We start from the raw sequence: 19,808 nt of genomic DNA, 5'->3' as shown, positions 1-19,808 counted from the left end.
TGGCAGAGGAAGTGGCAGAGGAAGTGGCAGAGGAAGAGGAAGAGGAAGGACAACACACCTCACACCTGTTTGCATCCATGAGTATGCGAGTGTGTGTGTGTGTGTGTGTTCAAGTGCGCATAAAACGCGCCGCAGCAGAAGTGAGCAGCGTTTTTTTTTGTTTATTTATTTTCTGCGGTGTAGTTTTGCCTTTCATATTACTTTATTTTTTTTTTTGTTGGTTGTGCTTTCTTTAGGTTGCCACCAAAAATGCACATACATATTGCTGAAATTCACATTTGCAGTTAAGCACGACAACGACAACGACGACGACAACTGCAACGAGGTGGGCGTGGCAAACGAGGCAGATAAGGTGGCAATGCCTCGTTTGTATCGTCAGTGCGAGTTTGTTTGGCAAAGCGCCTGTTTAACACTTAAGATATCGTATTTCTTCAACACACACACATTCGGACACACACACACACACACACACTTATACACACACACATACACACACAGAAGCAGACAAAACTGGTTCTAGTTCTGGCTCTGACTAAAAGATAAATATGCATGCGGTTGGTTTTATAAGGCAATGGCAAAGGTGCATTACGTATACGTATATTACGTATACGTATTGCTTATGTGTCAGCCAGTTGAGTGAAGAGGTGGGGAAGGGACGAGGGGGCGGGGCACCGCCTTTCGCACATTTGCATGCAATAAAGATGGCGGGCGATAACTGAAGCTCCCATTGCCATTGTTTGCCTTTTCTTCTCCTCCATATTTCTATACGACTATAACGAAGTGAGTGTCTCTCTCTCTCTCTCGCTCTCTCTCTGTATGCGTGTGAAACTTACCGCCCAAAAAGCAGTCTAGTGGCAGACAACAGACACACACACACTAAAATAAAAGGCAATGTACGCCAAGTGCCGTCACCTGACGCCGCCTGCTGCCATCTATTATGCAGATGTACAGCAGGTTCATGAATATATGCCAACGTTTTGTCCAAGTGTGTGTGTGTGTGTGTGTGTGTAAGGTAGAACATGCTGCAAAGTCGCACTGACAAAACGCCATATGTTTGTGCACGATAAGCGTTAACGTTGGATTTCCCTTCACTTCACTTCACTTCGCTCTTCTCTTTTAGTTTTCAACATCGTGGTTTCTTTTTCCTCAACATTTTTTTATGCTCCAACTCAAAACTATAATTTTAAATTAGCTTCGCGGCCAAGCAAAAGCAAATAACCTGCAGCTGGGCCAAATCAAAAATGCGCCGCAATAAAAACGTTGCACCAAAGGTGGCTTCACTTCGCTTCGCCAAAGCTCATCTGAGGCAAGAACCGATAATAATAACATGTACTTTTATCGGCTCGGGCATATCGATGTTGAAGTGCAATTTGGCACGCATCAAGGCACCTCAATGCGAGGGCGTAAGACACTGCTAAGGGCGTACACTGAAAAAAAAGAACAGTTACTACAATCAAGAACATTCATCTTAGAAATTGGGTTCTTAAAAATAAGTCCACTTTAAGAACAAACTCATAAAACTGAACTGAACTGATTAGTGCCAAAATCTCAAACTAAGATCAATGCCAGTAAGAAAGCTACAATTGAGTGTGCTCGACTGTGAGATACCTATTTTGAATAAGAGCGGTGGGGTATTCATTTTTAAATATACCAAATAATATACAGCAACAATGCTGAAAATATACCAAACAATATATTTTGTATATTGATTTAATACTATATTTTAATTTTGAATATAGTACTTAAAATATACCATTTAACATACAAAAATATTTTAAAAATATACCAAACAAAATATTTAGTATATTGGTATAGTGCTATATTTATATTTTCATGTGATATGTAGTACTATATCAATATACGATATGTATTGTTTGGTATATTTTTAATATTTTTGTGGTATATTAGTTTTGTATTTTTTAAAAATTAAAATATATAAAATAAAATAAAAATATACCGCATTATCAAGCCAAAGCAACTTAGATTTAGGTTTGGTTACAAACTTCTGGATCCATCGACAATTTAATAATAAAATAAAAAATATTAAATTATTACCAAACAAAATATTTAGTATATATTGTATATTTAGTATATATTGTATATTGTAGTATTGTATATGCTACATTTACATTTTCATGTAGTTTGTAATACTATATCATTATGCGAAATATATTGTTTGAAATATTTTTAGTATTTTTGTGGTATATTATTTTGGTATTTTTTAAAAATTAAAATATATTATATAAAAATAAAATATACCAGATTATCAAACCAAAGCAACTTAGATTTAGATTAGGTTACAAACTTCTGGATCCATCGAAAATTTTATAAAGTTTTCATCTAGCTTTCAGTTCATAGCTCAGTTTGTCTGAGAAAGAAGGTCGTGGGATCAATTGCTAAAGATTTGTGGTCTTAATACGATTTTTTCCGCTCATTGATAGGGACTTAACATAGTTCTTATATCAAATCTTCTTGTAACCAAGATGTATTTTCTAACTTTAAGATGTTCATGTTCTTGACGCACATTTTAGAACCAAAATTCTTATTACTAGAACGTTTTTTGCAGTGTACTATACTATATACTATATTCATGCCAAGCAGTCGTAAAGTGAATGAAGTACTCATATGAGTTACTCAGGTAAACAATGTTTAACTGTGCAGGTGAGCGGCCAATCAGTGTCAGCTTATCGCTGGCTTTGGCTTTCGCTTTGGTTAGTTGCCCAGTGATTTTTCAATAAACTGAAATTGCATTCGATGCCAGGATATGTTTTTTCCTCCTTCTTTTTCTTGACTTTTCCTGCGTCATTTATAGAAAATTGAATAAAAGTGCTGCTGGCATTTGCGACAAACCGAACGGGATGAATGAGCTCGTGATTGCGAGACCGAGAAGGATGTGATTAGTGTCCAAGTCCAAGTCCAAGTCGAAGTGAAACAAAGGCAAACAGCAGAATGCTCCGTGCACAATGTCAGTATTTGTAAGCACGAGGCGAATGGAGCATAGCTTGCCTCGATATTATTGTGTTTTATAGCATACATTGCAGAATTATTTTTATTCTTTCCTTTTCTTTTTCCCAAATAAATTTCATTCAAAAATATAAATTGAATTGCTAGAATGCACTCAACCAAGCTGAAGGAGGGCGATGAGCGGGTAACAGCTGACATTTTGCCACAATTTAAGCGTGCAACTAAATAAATGCAACCTCTACTCCACATGCCACACAACAGGAGGAGATGGAGCTCAATCAAATCTGGCGCGCTTGTCGTAAAATTCAAGGCGCCATCTTTCGCCACAACTTTGACATCTGTGCGGACATAAAGCAACACGATCCAGGCTGCTCTGGCTTTGTATCGGGTAAGCTAACGACACCTTAAATACCCTACGCACAATTAAACATGCAACAAAACTAATATTATTTGCATTATGTTACTTCATTTTATACTAAGCTCTAACTAAATTTAAAGAAAATGTAGTCTTGAGGTTTCTGAGTTCACATAGCTTGGAATATTCGCTATTATTACATAAAATTGTTTCATATTTGATCAATAACCAGATAAGTTCATAAAACACAGCTCCAATGCTGGCGCCATCTATAGTCGAGTGTCGATTAATCCATAATGCACTGTGTTCTACATGCTCGCATAACTGCCGCCATCTAGCGACTAGCGGCTTGCTTTGTAGCTTTAATAGCTTACTTTACGGAGCGCTAGCAAACTTTTTGCACTTTTCTAGATACATCGCGTTTCTTCCAGTCCATTATTATCCGACAAATGCTGCTCAATTTATTTTATTACCGTTTTATGACCGCCAACAGAATCAATCTTCACCTCGGTGTTGGGCAAGTATCGCAAAGTAAGCGGCTTGTCCGAGCACGAGCTGCGCGATGTCACCGACTATTTCCAGATACGCGATGGACGCATCGCCTATCGTCAGTTCTGCAAAGTAGTGTGCGGGGAAAGTGAGTAAACTCTTTGCTTAAAATAAGGAAACTTAAATCAAAGTCCTCAACAAAAAGATCTGCAAAAGAGCGCTGAAAAGGAGCTGGCAAGTGGACTGGAGTGGAATGATCCCTGGCACCTAAATGTGTTGCCACAGCCTGAGGAACGTCGCAAGCTTTGTTTGATACTTTTGAAGATAGCCAAAGAGACACATTTGCCATTGATGCCTTATTTTCAGGACTACGAATTGGTTAGAATAAAACCCAAAAGTAACAACGTGATGTATTAATCTTATTATTTCCTTTAGGTCGCTCAAAACGTGGGCGTTGTCACAGTTTCCCACTTTTCACGCGTCTTACACTTTATGAAAATTCCGCTTTCCGAGTCTGATTTTCTGCTGCTGCTCAAACGCTACATGAAGGATGGTTACATGGTCAACTACGTCGCTTTTCTCAAGCACATCGACAACATCATCGACTACCTGAGATGCCACAATCTCTTAGATAACTCGGGAGTAAGTCTTAAGATATTTCAATCTTCTCTCCTCCCTCATGTCCTCAACTTTTCCAGGATGTCATACACAACTTTCCCGGTCGCCTTGTCGATCTAGAACTCTCGCAGCTGCCCGCTATTAATGGCTGTCAGCTATCGCAACCTATCTTCCCGGATGCCTGCAATCATCCCAAACTGAATCGTGGTCAGTGCGACATTGTCTACTGCATCCAAGATTATATCTACAAGAATCGCGTGCGCACCTGCGAGTTCCTCGAGAAGTTCGATCCGCTGAACGTGGGCAGCATTACCAAGAATCAGTTCGAGCGTGGCCTTTCCAACATGGGCGTTGGCAAATATCTCTCACAGCGTGAGCTTGCTCTGCTCTCCGATCGCTACTTGGATCCGCTCGACACTAATCGCATACGCTGGCGTAATTTTGTGGACGAAATTGATACAGGTAAGTCCAGTTTTATAGTCTCTCTGTGTGAATCTAAGAAATTTTGAGACTTAAGGAACTCAAGCTAAGTAAGACAATAGTTCGCCTTATTCGATCCTCTAACTCAGGGTTTAATTTTTCAATCCTCTTTTATGGTTCCTAAAAGTTTACAATATAACACTTAATACTCTTGATACACCTAAGGCTCATGAGGACTTATTCCGTCAACAAACTGAAAATTCCTCAAGGAGAATATCCCCAACTTCCTAATGTGTATCCCAAGAAAACATTTATTTAACGTCTGTTTATGTTCAGCTCTTTGAATTTCCTCTTCGGACCCTCAACGGTTTAGGACTTTTACTACAGCATTCTTATTTTCCAGTGTTCACCATCAAGAACCTTGACAAGATGCCGCAGTGCGTAGTGGAGTCTCCGCTGCAGCACATCAAGGAGCTGCCACGTCCTGGCACCTTAGACTGGCAGGCAGCACCGCAGGACATACGCGAGCTGTGTGAGGATGCCATCTCGAAAATACGACTGCGCATACGCAACCGACGTCTCTACCTGCATCCCTTCTTCCGCAACTACGACAAGTGAGAAGAAGTTATCAAGAATCTAATCGGAATCTAATGTAATTCCTTCACAGACTCCACAGCGGACACGTGAATTGCCATCAGGCGAATCAGATCTTCCGAATCAATGGCATTCTGCTGTCGAATCCCGAACTCGACGCTGTGCTGCATCGCTATGGCAACGAGCTGGGCTTCTACTACACCAAGTTCCTGGACGATGTGGATCCCGCGGACTACGCCATGCCCCACATGGTGGGCAAGCAACCACTGCAGGAGTGTCCGCCATTCGCACGTGACAAGGCCGAGCAGCAACTGGACAGCGAGGAGCACATCATACGTATTCTGACCAGCGCCAAGCGACAGGCGATCACCAAGGGCGTCTCGTGCATCGATTTCCTTGCCGACTACGATCGCCATCGCGAGGGAGAAATACTCGAGAGCGACTTCAAGCGAGCACTGGACAATTCCATGATCATACTCAACGAGGACGATGCCACAACGTTGGCCAAGATGTAAGTCTACTACACTGACAAAAAATGTTCTAAAATCAAGCTTAGTCCAAGCTTAGTCAAGCTTGGTCTTAGTACTAAGAATGAAAATCTTAAGGATAGAAATCGCTTCTTGATTTCAGGAGCAATTGATATAAGACCATCTTCTTATTAATAAGAGGAAACATTTTTTTAGTTTTAAGGCTGAGTTATTAACGAACTGGGAACTAGGTTAAAATTGTATAGGAATTTCAATGGATTACAAAATGTTCTAACCCAAATCTAGTATGGTTGGTTAAAGTGGTCTTATTTTAAAAATACAATAATTAAGAGGAATGCTCTTGATATTAGAAACCGATCTTTTTCAGTGTACAAGCCGAAACTCTCCCCAATCTCATCTCTAATCTCATTCTCCCTACAGCTTCCGCTCCCCAAAACGCGCCGCCTGTGTTCGCTATCGGGACTTCTGCAAGGCGCTCGACGAGATCTTCATCCAGGTGGACACGCACATGGGTGACAATGTGGTCACCGCTGTGCCGCTGCTGCATTTGCCCAATCTGGACTGCGTCAACTGTTTCCTCAATTTCGATGAGCGCACATTGTGTTCTCAAGCTTTGATGAAGCTTGCTCGACGTCCCGACGAGATCTCCAATCTCAGCCAGATCTTCAAGGACTTTGATCGTCAGAATTGCGGTTCGGTGAGCAAGAATCAATTCCTGCGCGCCATCACTTTGAGGGAGATGCACAACATGCTCAGCAGCCGTGAGCTGGAAGCCATCAACAAATGCTTCGGGGTGGAGCGGGGACTTTGCCTGGAGATCAATTATCGAGAATTCCTCAACATACTCGATGTGCTCTTTGCCACGGGACAAATGAAACGCAACTATTAAAATATTAAAATACTTCATGAATGTTTCGATGATGTCTTTGAAATTCTTTGTAATACTTTGGAAACCATTTTCTGTAATAATAATTAATGAATTAACGAAATTTTATGTTTTTTGTTTGTTCATTTTTAATTGAATCTTGTTGCATTTTCATTTCCTTATAATTTCTTGGTTTTTTTGGTTTTGTCAAAGAATGTGTTTTTAATAACTATTAATAAGTGTGAAAAATTAAACATTTGAGAGGCTGACTCGAGAGCTTCACTCTAAATGGAGTTTGGAAAACTGTAAATTCTTTCTTCGATTTCTCCGAAAATCTCAAAGCGGACGTCAATTAACATTTAGTTCAATCTCCATTTAAATAGCTATTAGTTAATTGTATGTATATATATTGTTTATGTGGTATATATAATATATATGCCTATATATTTTTCTCTTTTTTTCTTTAACAAATAAGTCTCTTTTAAAAACTATACATCATTGAAGTTTTTTGAGTTGGGTTTTTTTTTTGTTTTGTTTATTATTAATATTATCGTTATTATTATTATTTATTATTATAGAAGTTGACATCTCATTTCACGTTTTTGTAGCTCTCTTTGTTCTTGTTGCCATACGCTGTATTAGATTTTTATTAAAATATAAAATTCTCTTTTCAATTTGTATATATCTTTATATATAGTATATATATATATGTATATCTGTGTACTATTATATATTAGAATCTATGTAATGAGCGCAAATACATACACAAAAAAACGTTAATCGGAAAAATCGTATTCTGTTTTTTCTTTTTCTTTTCTTTCTTTATGCAATTTGGTGGATCTGTTGTTTGTTTGTTGTAGTTTTAAGCGGACTTGGACAATGCGAGGCGGTGTTGGCCCCCTCTTCTCCTCTCTCTTTCTCCTGCCTATTCCCCTTCCTTCTTCTTCTTCTTCTACTAAGACAGACAGCCCCCGTCCGCACCGCAGGAGGCGGTCCAGCTGTCGTAGCAAGAGTTCTATGTTCTATTATATTATGCATTACATATTACAAATATTAAATTAAGTTAAGTTTAAACAAATACTTAAAGTCTATTGTATTTTAATAAAGTATTTATATATATATATATGTATATATATATCTGTATGCATTAAACATTTCTATTTCTTTCATTTGTTGTGGCTGTGGCTATGTGTTTTGTTTGTTTGTTTGTGTGTTTCTTTTTAGGTGTTGTACATATTTATATATGTAAATAGATCTCTGTATGTTTGTTTGTTTGTTTGTATGAATGGATGACCCTGCTTACAAGTTAAACAATTAGCTCGCATAATGTATAAGGACTACATTCCGGTGAAACAAATTAGTTGTTGAGCCGCACTTGGCTTAATGTGGTTCTTTTTCTTTTTTCAGCTTCTACTTCTACTTCAGCTTCTGCTTTTGCTTCTACTTGCTTCAGTTTCTGCTTCTGCTTCTGTTTCTGCTTCTGTAAATGTTTCTACTTCTGCTTGTTTCTGTTTCGACTTGTTTCTGTTTCAGCTTCTGCTTCTGTTTCAGCTTATGCTTCTGCTTCTACTTCTGCTTCTGTTTCTGCATAAACTTCTGTTTCAGCTTCTACTTCTGCATTAATTTCTACTTCTGCTCTGTTTCCTTTTTCTGCTTCTGTTTCTTCTGCTGAGTGGGGGGCTTCTTGCTAGCAAGTGTGACTATGAAAAATTAACCACCCTCCAAGCCTAAACTCTCTCTCTTTGTCTAACCATATTGTGTTATTGTTGCTTTTTCCGCTGTTGGTGTTCTTCTCTTCTGCTAGTTGTTGTTGCCGCTGTTCTGTAGTTATTTTTGCTGTTGTTGTTGTTGGAATGGTGCCACACAACAAGTGTGTGTAATGTTGGTTTTGCTTTGCTTTTGCTGCCATGAGAAATATTTGAGGTCTGCCTGCAGTTCGCTTCTGTAGACTTCTTACAATATGGATGCGAGTGTGTGTGCGTGTGTGTATGTATTCGGTGTTTCTTTGTGTGTGTGTTGTGTTGTTTCGTAGTATGCTGTGAAGATAAATGAGGTACAATAATGAGAGCGAGTTTCATGAGATGCAACTACACAATTTGCTGCTTACCATAACAAACTAAACTAATAAAAATTCAAATAGTTTGCAGATATATATAAGTAGATGCGACGGTGGTTAGGGGTAAGGGCTACCTGCCCCGCCCCCTTTTTAATAGGGCTGATGTCGGGGCTGGCGTCCAGTGCCACGTTGCTTGCCGCCGCCGTTGAAGCCGCCGCCGCCTGTTAAAAGTGGGAACAAATAAATCGAAATTAGTTGACGACATTTATAAAAATACATTTAAACGACTTAATAAGTGTGTTGGTGTGTGTGTGTGGAGAAAGAGACATGCACAGCTGCTAGGGAAATCGAATTGTTCATTAGCTTAGTTTTCGATATACAGATCTACGCCAAAAAACGATTTTTTGTTGGAAGCGAGCGAGCGACTGATGAAAATTTTGACCAAATCTAAGGATAACAAAACGAATGTCTAATTTGGAGCTCCCAATGCAGTAGGAGAGAGAGAGAGGGGGGGAAGAGAGAGTAGATGCTCGAAAAGAGGAAAGATTAGTTCAAATTACAACAAAAATAAATACTGTATATATGCTCAAAAATGTGTGTTTAGAGATAAAGAGATCATACATAATTAATAATCGATATTATATATGGGGAGGAGATTAAAGAGTAATACGGCCATTTTTTGTGTTGTTGGATTGGTTGATTTGGTTGTTGTTGTTGTTGTTGTGTATACCTTTTGGGCCGCCGCGCGGTCCGCCGGCACCGCGCCCGCCACCAGCGCCACCGCCACCGCCGCCTCCGCTGCCGTAGCCATTGCCACCGCCGAAGCCACCATCGAAGCCGCCGCCATAACCGTAGTCTTTGGTAAATAACACAAATACGTTGTATATATATATATAGAAGAACGGGGGATTTTAAACACAAAATATATGAGCATGAAAACAAGGATTTATACAGAGAGAGACAGTGTGTTAAAAAACAATTTGAAAGTTGCATTAATTCATTCCCTAATTACTCTACTTCCTCTATTCTTACTTTCGATTTTGGTCAAAATTTACTCGAACTTATTATCTGAGGAGGGGGTGAGGGGGTTGGAGGTGAGGGGAGACAATTCAAAATACACACCAGAGAGAGACAGACAGAGCTGGAAAAGGAATATTCCACACAAAATCATAATTCATTTAGTTTTTGTTTTTTTTTTCGTTTTTTCTTTTATTTGCTCATTTCTCGATTTTGCGATGGTTTTTTTGATTATAAGATTGTTTCTATTGCTGGATAGTTGTTGTTGTTGTAGTTGTTGCTGCGGCTGCCGTCGTGGTTGTTGTTGTTGTAACGGCTGCTGCGCTGCTGTCGCTGCGGCTGCTGCTGCGGTCGTTGTTGTTGTTGTTGTTGTTTACTTTTGCACAGGCATTACAAAAATTGTTGTTGTTGTTGTCGTCGTCGCTGGTACACAATAAAAATGAAAAAACACATTTCTTTCTCTCACTCTCTTTTGTTGAGCGCGCGCTCTCTCGCAAACTCTCTCTTGGCGCTCACACATATATATTCACACATACATGCGCGATTGTTGTCGATGTTGTTGTTGATGTAATTTTCAATTGGTTTCTTCTCTCGTTTTGTTTGTTTGTTAGTTGTTCTTTCTCACTTTCGACTTATAAACATGTTTCACAATGCAATTGCAATTTTCATTTCATTTCATTTTCACTTTTCTTTACGCTTTTTTTTCTCTACATTTTTTTTTACCTCATTTTCTCCACACAACAATTTCAGCATTTTGAAAAGTTTCGATATTTTCAGATTTCAGAATTTGATTTTCATTTTCGAAATTATTTGAAATTTTGGCCAAAAATATATTTTTGAATTAATTGTGCTGCTCTTGTGTGTGTGTTTTTTGAATGTCTCACCTCAGCAAAAAGTAATTGAATTTATTTTCTGTTATAATTATAGTATTCTTTTTTTTTTTGGGACTCGGGGGCTCTGGTGGTGGGAGGGTGGTGGTAGAGGGGGGTATAAGTTCGTGTGGTCGCAAAATTTTAGTGTTTGTATATAAAAACGTCTTGCGAAAAACAAAAACAAATGCAAATTGTCAGCAAATTTGACTTGATACGAGTTAAAAATATTTCGATTACGATTACGATATTATTATAAATTTACTCTTGGATGTTGATTATCGATTGGTATTGATTTCATTTTCATTTCGTTTGTTTGTGTTTGTATATAACTTTTAGTTGTTGTTGTTAAAAACAAGAAAACTGTTTATTATGATTTATCATTCAAGTTCAATTGGTTTTAGAAAACTTTTCTTTTTTAAAATTACTTTATATATATTTACGTTTATAGATTATTCTTTTTTTTTGCGATTTTCCAATTCATTTTTACTAAAAACAGAGATATAATTACGCTAAATTACTTGTAAATAGTATAAGCTTTATGTTTAATTAAAAAAAGGAATAATAAAAGAAAAGAAAAAACGTTACATTTAAGCGAAAAATATTATATAAAATTGTTGTTTATAGTTGGTTGCTTGAGTTGCCTGTTGTCTGTCTGTGTGTGTGTGTGTGGGTGTGTCTGTGTCTGTGTGTGGGTGGTGTTATTCGGTTTCGAAAACGTTTCTTTACGACGTTTTTCTCTGATCCACAGACAAGACAATAACCGGACACCGAAGAGCGAAGACCGTACCACCGGACGGAGGGCAACCCCGCCGTAAATTGGATCAATTGGACAATTGCACGATACTTTTTTTTTTGTTTTGTTTTGGATATTTGCTTGGGTTCTCATTTTTCATTCTCTTTTGTTTTTTGTTTTTTTGTGAGGCGAAACATCGGAAAATTCGGTTTTACAATGGATGCAAATATATGTAGATGTATACAGTAAGATATTCATATACATATATGTGCATATTTAGTTAAATCTGTTTATGTATATCTATAACAAGTTCAAAATTATAATTTTAAAGGAAATTAATTAACATTATAAGTAAAATAGTACACATCTCATATTTTTCTGAACTGTCTCTGGGACCCATAACAGCAACAGCACACGCTTTTTCGTTCTCTCTCGCTCTCTGTTATTAACAGAGGCTTAACATTGGCGTTAACATTGCGCGTGCTCATTTTATGTTATGGCTCCCATTTCCATGTTGTTGTTGGTTTGTTATTGTTGTTGTAGTTGTTGGTGATAGGTTTTTTAGTTTAGTTTAGGTTTCAGAAATTATAAAAAGAAAATTTGTATATATATTTGTATATATATATATATATTTTATGTAGTTGGTTTTAGTTGTAATATAAAGTGGGCACAAAATATTGCTATAAAGTATACAAAAGCTATTTCGTTTATATTAAATGAATATTGTTTTGCACAATTATTGTTGGGATTATACAGCATAAATATAATAATGTTTGCATATATTAATAGTAATTTTTTTTTTGTTTTAAGTTAATATTTTCTTATATTTTGTTGTTTTTTTTTTTTAGTTTTTTTTTTTCGTTTACAGACAACTTGCTAAAAACATTGAGAAACATGCAAATTTTTAAAATATTTTACTCAAGTTTATTATGCATATTATTTGTTGACTTTTTATGTTTTTTAGTTTTAATTGTTAATGATAATAGATCGATAGATATATAAATGCATATATATCTATACCAAAAAAAAAGTTGGATGATCAAAAGTTTCGAAGAAAGATTGTTCAAAAGTTGGTAACATAAGAGATATATGATAAATATATATATATGTATATATGTTTTGTTTATATGTATGCGTGTGTGCTTCGTGTAATTGTGTGAGTTGTTGTTTTATTGTACTTAATATATTTAAAAATGTGTGTTGTATATAATAAAAGAAGAACAATATGAAAAAATTATATATGTATAAAAATTGTGGATTAATTAATTATAAAATTACTAAAATTGACGAAGTGTGTTTTTTCTTTCTCTCTTTTACATTATGTTTTTACTCAAATGTTGTTGTTGCTAATGTTTAATGTTGTTGTTGTTTTGTTGTTGTCGTTCAGTTTTTGTTGTTGCTGTCGCAGTTGTCGTTGTTGTTGTTGTTGTTGTTCTTGAGATGTTGTTTGTCAATCAACGTGCAAAACATGCCGCATTTTTCTCTTTTTTCTTTGTTGTTTTAAATCAAGTACAAAAATTAATTTAATGTGCTTTAATATTTATCGTTTCTCATTCTTTTAGTGTTTGTTTTTTTTTCTCTTCTACTTGGTCAGCAAAATGCAAGAAAGCGAAACAGAAATGCAAATAAAGCAAATAAAAGAATTAAATGGCCACATTAAAAAAAGGGCAAAATATGTTGTCAACTAATTCGAGCAGGAATTGGGGGCGTGGCAAAGTTGCATTGCCTTTTCTTGAGGCCTCTCTCAATACTCTCAATTGTTGCTTTTGCGTAGTTGTTGTTGTTGTTGTTGTTGTTACGTTTTGTTGTTGTTGTTATAGTTGTTGCTTTACAAATATGTTTTGTTTTGTTTTTTTTTGCCTTAAAATAATACTATCAAAAATAGTACCGCGATTTGTAAAAATGTTATGTTATGCATAAATATATATATATTCAGATGATGCGATCGATCCGATGCAATGTATATATATATACTTTCTTTTGCCTAAATATATATATATATATATAAGTGTGTGACGTGCATACGAAAACATATGCATTGCAAAAACGTTTATTATCCCGTTGCCGAAATAATAATATATATCTAAAAATATATTTATATGCTACATATATAGTTAGCTATATATATATGTTGTGTATATATATATATAGGTTTAAATAGAAGTTGAATCAAAGCTTTGATTACGCGTTTCGTTTTTTGTTGTTGCTTGTTTGTTTGTTTAGTGTTTTGTTCAACAAAACAAAAGGAAAAACTATTTAAATAACTATTTTAGGTGTGTGTGTGAGGTGTGTGTGTGTGTGGGAAGAATCGGGTGTGTGTATGGGTATGTAAGGGTGTGTGTGTGGGTGTGTTTGTGTGATTCCTATAAGTGTGTCAACAGCTTTTGGTTTCAGTTTGTTCAAACAATAACAGTTAAGAGTTAACAATATAATTAAAAGGCACAAGTTGCAATTATGCAAAGGGCCAAAACGCTGGCGATTCACACAGTTTTGTTTTTGTTTTGTTTTTTTTTCACATAATTGGCACATGATCTTTCTTGTTATGTGTAAAAGTTAACGGTTCTTCTGGTTGTATGATGTTATTTGTTGTTGTTCAAATGGTTGTTGTTGTTGTTTGTTGTTGTTGTTGCCTTTGCGTTTGAGGTATTTGTCATCTTTGGAAAGTCTGTTGATCTGCGACCTCGCCATAAAGTCGCACACAGTTGATGTTGTTGTTAAAGTTGTTGTTGTTGTTGGTCTGGTCTGGTATACATTTTAAAGTTTTTTATGTTTTTTTGATAGAAACTTGAACGTTTTGTCTACTTCGTTTTCTCTCTTTCTTTCTTTATATCTCTCTCTCTTTCTTAAACAACACAATCATTAATATACACACGCTTCGTCAGTTTTATATAGTATTTATATGTATAATAATATGTATGCTAAAAGACTAATAAATCATTTGATTGTTAGATTTTCAAATTTGAATTCTTTTTCGTGTTGTTAAAATTACGCTTTAAAATTTAAAAATCAAATATGCATTTTTAAGATTTTAAAATTAATTGTAGTATATAAAAAAATAAATCATTGATTTGATTGTAAAAGAAAATAATCATATATACTACATATATAAATATATTTTGTTTATAGATGTGTATAAGTTTTTTTTTTAGTTTTTTTTTTTGTTGTTGTATATAATTGTATATATATAATTTTTCGCAATGTTTAAAAAAGTTTAAAATTTATATTTAAGGCATTAAAAATATTTTGAATTGTTTTCTATTTAAAAAGTTTTCTTGTTTTTAGCGACGTTGTTTTTCTTGTTTCTTGTTGTTGTTGTTGTTGTTTTGTTTTCTATATGTTGTTATTTAGAAATTGCAGCAAAACGTTTTTTGTTTTTGTTTTTTGATTTCTTTTGTTTTTGTTTTTCTCTCCGTTTTGATAATTCTCTCATTTCTCAATTTGATTCTCTTCTGCTAACGGCAAACAACAATACGTTTTATATATATATTTGTATATAGTTTTGTTTTTGGTTTAAGGGAATCTGCTTTGTTTTTTATATCAAAATATACGTATTAATTGTTGTTGTTTGTTTGATGTAGTTTGTTGCTGTATAATGGCATTATTTTGTCTATTGTTGTTGTGGTTGTTGTTTGTTTTGTTGCCTGGATTATGTTTTCTTTCTAAATTTAGAACTGCTGATAGTTGTTGCTATTGTTCTTGTTTTGATGATAATTACTTGACGTTGTGTTATTATAATAGTTGTTATGAGCATTATTATGTTGTTTGTTGTATTTACCATAACCATAGTCATATCCATTATAGTAGCCACCGGCATAGTAATCGGCAAAACCACCGGAACCATAACCGCCATAGCCGCCATATCCCGAATACGAATTCTGGCCTTCCCATTGATTGTTATAACCTAGAAGAGAGAAAAGTATCATTAATATCGATTACCCATAGATATATATATATATATATAATAGAAGTCTAGCTGTTGCTTTCGTTTACTAACCACCACGGCCATATCCACCACGTCCTCCCCTCATGCCACCTCGCGCTCCACCTCGCATGACCATCATTTGGTTCTCAGGTTTTGGCGTCGCGCGCTTCACATCAACTTCCCGGCCGGAGATTTTCTGTTTGGGTGTCTTCAGCAGATCGGTGACCACCTGCTCCGAATCGAAGGTAATGAAGCAGAATCCCTTGCGGTGTGACTTTTGCTTATCGAATGGCATCTCCACCTCAACAATCTGCACATCAAGGATAAAACATTTAGTATACAAATTAAACTCCTCCAAAGACTCATCCACTTACGTTGCCAAACTGACTGAAGTAGGTTTTGATCTCCTCATCGGTGATCTCTGTGGTGAGGCCACCCACGAAGATCTTGCCATGGCGCGCCTTGGCCTTCTTGGGGTCAACCTTCTTACTGTTGATTATGTGCTCCTCGGCGGCGCTAACTTGATCAATTGCCTCCGTGTTGGTGAACACAATGAAGGCAAAGCCTCGCGACCTTCCCGTCTGAGGATCTGTCTTCACATTGATGCTCTCGATATCACCGAACTTGCCGAAATGATCGCGCAGTTCCTCTGCAAGTTGCAAAACATTAAATTAGTAAATATTTCGAGAGTATCTAATTTTTAATATACTTACTTTCAGTGGTTTCCCAACTGAGACCGCCAACAAACAGTTTTCTGTGAAATTGAATAAAATCAAACTTTAGTTACATCATTTCGAAATGCATAATTAAAGCTTATGACTATAAATAATAGAATGTACTAATAATGCTACAAAGCAAACTCTGTTCTCATTAAGTGGGAATGAATCACAGCACATCCAAAATGTATTTAATTTTATGAAATTCTTTGCATTTTGCTTTCTGCCCACACAAAAAACGTTACTTTACTTTCATATTATTTTTTTATGGCTGCAAATAGATTGAAGACGGAGCAAGAATACAAAAAACGAACAAAAAACTCACCAAATTCAAAGTGAATTAATTACTGTACTTTATTTATTTGTAAACTTTCAAACAAGATTCGAAATGTGCATCGAAAAACTGAGCGAAAGAGTTCGGCGAGGGAGTAGAGTCAAAAAACGAGCGAAATATACGTATGAAGAATTAAATATATATATATAAGAGTATGCAAAGAGTAAACTTTTCAATTTAGTACAGAAAAAACGATATTTTTGATATTTTTGGTTGTTTTTTTTTTTTTTGTTTCTTTTAATACATGGAACAAATTTTTGTTTATTATGACTAAGTATTAGAAAAATGCAAAAGGTTTTTATGCTGCTTTTGTATGGATTTTGATACTTGCTTTATTAGGACTAATTTTATAAACAAAAAACTTCTTTTTTTTAATGACACTTAAAATTTATTATTGGCGTACGTTACTCTCTCGTATATAAAGTTTGGAAATATCTCTGCTGGAGGGGGTGTGTAAGGCAATTTTGGAACAATATCATCACGGCGGCGGAATTTAGTTTAGTTTTAGTTTAGTGTGGGAAATATAGATAATATATATATATGGGCGATACTCGCGTATGTTGGCATTTTATTTTATGAAACGTTAGCGTTACTGGACTCGTTTTCGTTTGCAATTCGATTGATTCGGGATCGTGATCGTAACCGTTAATCGTTATCGTTATTGTTATCGTAAGCATTAGCGTTAACATTATCATTACGTTACGTTACATTACGTTACGTTACATTCATCGGGTTGCGCATCTTTCTTTAAGTAGGCAAAAACAAACAAAAAATGCGAGTCTCTCTGTTCTCTTTCTCTCTGTTTCTTTTCTATTTCTTATGAATTTTTTTTTGGTATTATTATTATTTTTTTTGGTAAACAATAAAATGCGTTATATACTGTTGGATATATATATTATATTAATTATATAGAGGATCCAATTGAACTCGAGATAATTTGTTGATAATTTTGTGTGTACATAGTATTTGTTTATTTTTGGTTTGATAAATACCATCATCAACATCGCCGGCGTCCGGCATCCGTTGCGCATTTGGCTTGCTTGCTGCATCCACATTGGGCATTCACATTTCCTTTGGTCCTCGGCTGCTTGAGAATAGCTTAACAATGGCATTTAACTTCTCTCAAGACCTGCCGGAGAGGAACAAGGTTAGTTCGCTCAAACACAACAGGATAAGCTATGAATGGTTTTTATTTATTTGTTTTTCTTTTAATTTTCTGTTTTTTTTTTCACACACGATACGGCTGACTTCGTCTGTCTCCTTTGGGGGCTGCTTCCATTTTATTTATTTTTAATAATTATGTTGTTATCGTTGTTCATCATCATTACTGTACAAATTTTGCGAGTTGACTTAAAAATAGCTTAAAAATTAAACAGTGCGATTAGATTAGACTCTTGCCTAAAGCCAATAAAACGTCATTGGAAGAAATAATCCTTAAAACAGCGATCAAGATCGATATTGATTTATTATGGCAATAAAAGAATCTAAATTCTTCAATCTTATCTGAGAGAACAAGATAAAAAAGTATCTAAAAGCGAGCAAATCAAATTGCGTACGAATGTGGATAGAAAGAGTAGTGAGTAATAGTAGTTTTCGGTTGGCTCGACAACACTGCCGGCATTGCATGGAGACGACAACAGCGGCCTCAGCAACAGAGAGCACGAAGCCGGCTAGCAAAACGGAATATTGAGAAACGAAAAAAACTATGTATGGGTGTGAGTGTGTGAGTATGAACATACGCACGTAGTGGCGAGAAGGCGCACTGTAGAGCGAGCACAGGGCAGAGAAACCGCCATTTTGGGTACAAAAAAACTGGAAGAGCACACGAAAGCGAACGAACGAAAAATATCAACGAATGACTGCACAAAAGAATGCAAAAAAAAAAATTAAATTATACAAATACAAACAAAAGTTTTTTACAAGTGAAAGGTAAGCAGCAGAAGCAGATGTGGGGCCCAACGTGGGGCCAGAGGGCTGGAGTAGCACATAGCACACTTTGCGTTTTTCTCTCTCTATGTGTATACATACACACACACACACACATACCTGCATACAAATGTCGGTACGTCGGTGTTTTTGTGTGTGTGCCTAGTGGACATAACCTCACAACTAGGGGAAATGTGCTTGAAATGCCTTTGTTGCGACTGGAAATTGTGAGTGCTGCTTCTTACAATTGCAAATGTCACACATTGCATTCATAATAAATGAAAAAAATAAATGCTCATATGACTGCAGTAGGGGAGGGGGGAAATAAACGTCTAGAAGCGAAATAGATTCTGCGAATTTCAGTAATATTCTTCACAAAAACTTAACAACCGGGCGTACTTTTTTTTGGGGATGGTGGAGAAAAAGCAACGAAAAATTTCCAACAGCTTCTATTATTATAATTATTATGTATGTTTTATAGTTGCTGTTGTTGCGCTCACTGTATGTGTGTGTGTGTGTTGTGCGAAGTACAGTCGCACACACAGACACGCGCGCAAAATATACTGAAGGGGTCAGCAGCGGCGGCGTCAGCGGCGTGCTCTGCTCTGACTCCCGTTGCCGTTGCGCTCCCGTCGAACACCATTTTTTTTACACTTGACGACGACGACGACGTTAGACGTTAGCTTTGCATTTACGTAATAACAGAGTAGGTGGTAATCGAAAAAAAATTGTCGTTAGGCACATGATTTTTCTGTTTTTTTTTTTTGGTTTTGGCTCTCTCGACTCTGAATTGAAAGTCATAGATTTTTTACTTAAAATACCTGTCGTCATCGCGCTGGTTACTCGCAGCGCCTGCATTTTCGGTACTGCCATTTGCAGCGGCGCCGGTAGCGGGAGTCGCATCACCATTTTCAGAGCTCGCCACATCATTGGTGGTCACATCCTTGGTGAAGTCTTCACCGTTAACTTCCATACTGACTTCTTTGTCTGCCATTTTAATTGGTGGTTTTAGTGTGTTGGTGTGTAGTTTCTATTGTCAGTTAATAACTTAATTTAATAGCACTATTTAGCGACTCTTTTTATTTTTTCTTTGTACAATCTTTTTCTCAACACACTCGCTAAAACTCGCGCGTACGCTGACGACCGGAAAATGACAAATTCAGCGACAGCGTGTGTATTTGGTAAGAGCGTTGCCACTGTGTTTCGTTTCGCACTTGAGTAGCCGCTTACGTTAATTGAATTTGCAAACCTTGCCGATTTAAGACGATCGATTGAGACTGGTCGTAAACAGTTGACAGATTTCGAGTAAGCACTACAGGTAACGTGATCGATAACAGTTTAAATCAGCAAATAAATTGATTTTAAGTAAGCCCTTTGACACTGAATCTCGACAGGGTGGCAGCATTACTTGTCAACGACTTTTGTGAGTGACACAATTG

The 19,808-nt window shown here is 36.3% G+C and overlaps 2 protein-coding genes across 3 annotated transcripts; one reads left to right on the top strand and one right to left on the bottom strand.

Moving 5' to 3' along the window:
* Nucleotides 1-3,008: 3,008 nt before the first annotated feature.
* Nucleotides 3,009-6,951, top strand: LOC132787398 (uncharacterized). The gene is made up of 9 exons (XM_060794408.1): nt 3,009-3,148; nt 3,226-3,352; nt 3,813-3,956; nt 4,014-4,186; nt 4,244-4,450; nt 4,507-4,888; nt 5,250-5,460; nt 5,514-5,951; nt 6,349-6,951. The coding sequence occupies exons 1-9, from the start codon at nt 3,113-3,115 to the stop codon at nt 6,815-6,817; spliced, it is 2,187 nt and encodes a 728-aa protein (XP_060650391.1). The 5' UTR covers nt 3,009-3,112; the 3' UTR covers nt 6,818-6,951.
* Nucleotides 6,952-6,988: 37 nt separating this feature from the next.
* LOC132787409 (RNA-binding protein squid) lies at nt 6,989-19,542 on the bottom strand. Of its 2 annotated transcripts, XM_060794437.1 has the most exons (8): nt 19,191-19,542; nt 16,107-16,147; nt 15,768-16,042; nt 15,466-15,703; nt 15,247-15,372; nt 9,580-9,705; nt 8,901-9,070; nt 6,989-8,829 (listed from the first exon to the last, which is right to left on the bottom strand). In XM_060794437.1, the coding sequence occupies exons 1-7, from the start codon at nt 19,361-19,363 to the stop codon at nt 9,000-9,002; spliced, it is 1,050 nt and encodes a 349-aa protein (XP_060650420.1). In that variant the 5' UTR covers nt 19,364-19,542; the 3' UTR covers nt 6,989-8,829; nt 8,901-8,999. The 2 variants fall into 2 exon arrangements, with proteins under 2 accessions (XP_060650420.1, XP_060650421.1); XM_060794438.1 differs by lacking the exon at nt 9,580-9,705 and having other exon boundaries at nt 19,191-19,540.
* Nucleotides 19,543-19,808: the final 266 nt, after the last annotated feature.

The sequence above is a fragment of the Drosophila nasuta genome, chromosome 2R (genome assembly GCF_023558535.2).
Source record: "Drosophila nasuta strain 15112-1781.00 chromosome 2R, ASM2355853v1, whole genome shotgun sequence".
NCBI lineage: Eukaryota > Metazoa > Arthropoda > Insecta > Diptera > Drosophilidae > Drosophila > Drosophila nasuta.
The sequence above is the reverse complement of the archived record's forward strand: the minus strand, read 5'-3'. Positions and strand labels throughout refer to the sequence as shown.

What these genes read in the sequence shown, in the direction of transcription:
- LOC132787398 (XM_060794408.1), top strand. Translation starts at nt 3,113, where the DNA reads ATGCACTCAACCAAGCTGAAGGAGGGCGATGAGCGG. An exon ending in TGAAGGAGGGCGATGAGCGG is followed by an intron (nt 3,149 to 3,225) that starts GTAACAGCTGAC and finishes GCCACACAACAG; the next exon opens with GAGGAGATGGAGCTCAATCA. An exon ending in ATCTCTTAGATAACTCGGGA is followed by an intron (nt 4,451 to 4,506) that starts GTAAGTCTTAAG and finishes CAACTTTTCCAG; the next exon opens with GATGTCATACACAACTTTCC.
- LOC132787409 (XM_060794437.1), bottom strand. Translation starts at nt 19,363, where the DNA reads ATGGCAGACAAAGAAGTCAGTATGGAAGTTAACGGTGAAGACTTCACC. An exon ending in ACTTCAGTCAGTTTGGCAAC is followed by an intron (nt 15,704 to 15,767) that starts GTAAGTGGATGA and finishes CTTGATGTGCAG; the next exon opens with ATTGTTGAGGTGGAGATGCC. An exon ending in TGGATATGACTATGGTTATG is followed by an intron (nt 9,706 to 15,246) that starts GTAAATACAACA and finishes TATTTACCAAAG; the next exon opens with ACTACGGTTATGGCGGCGGC.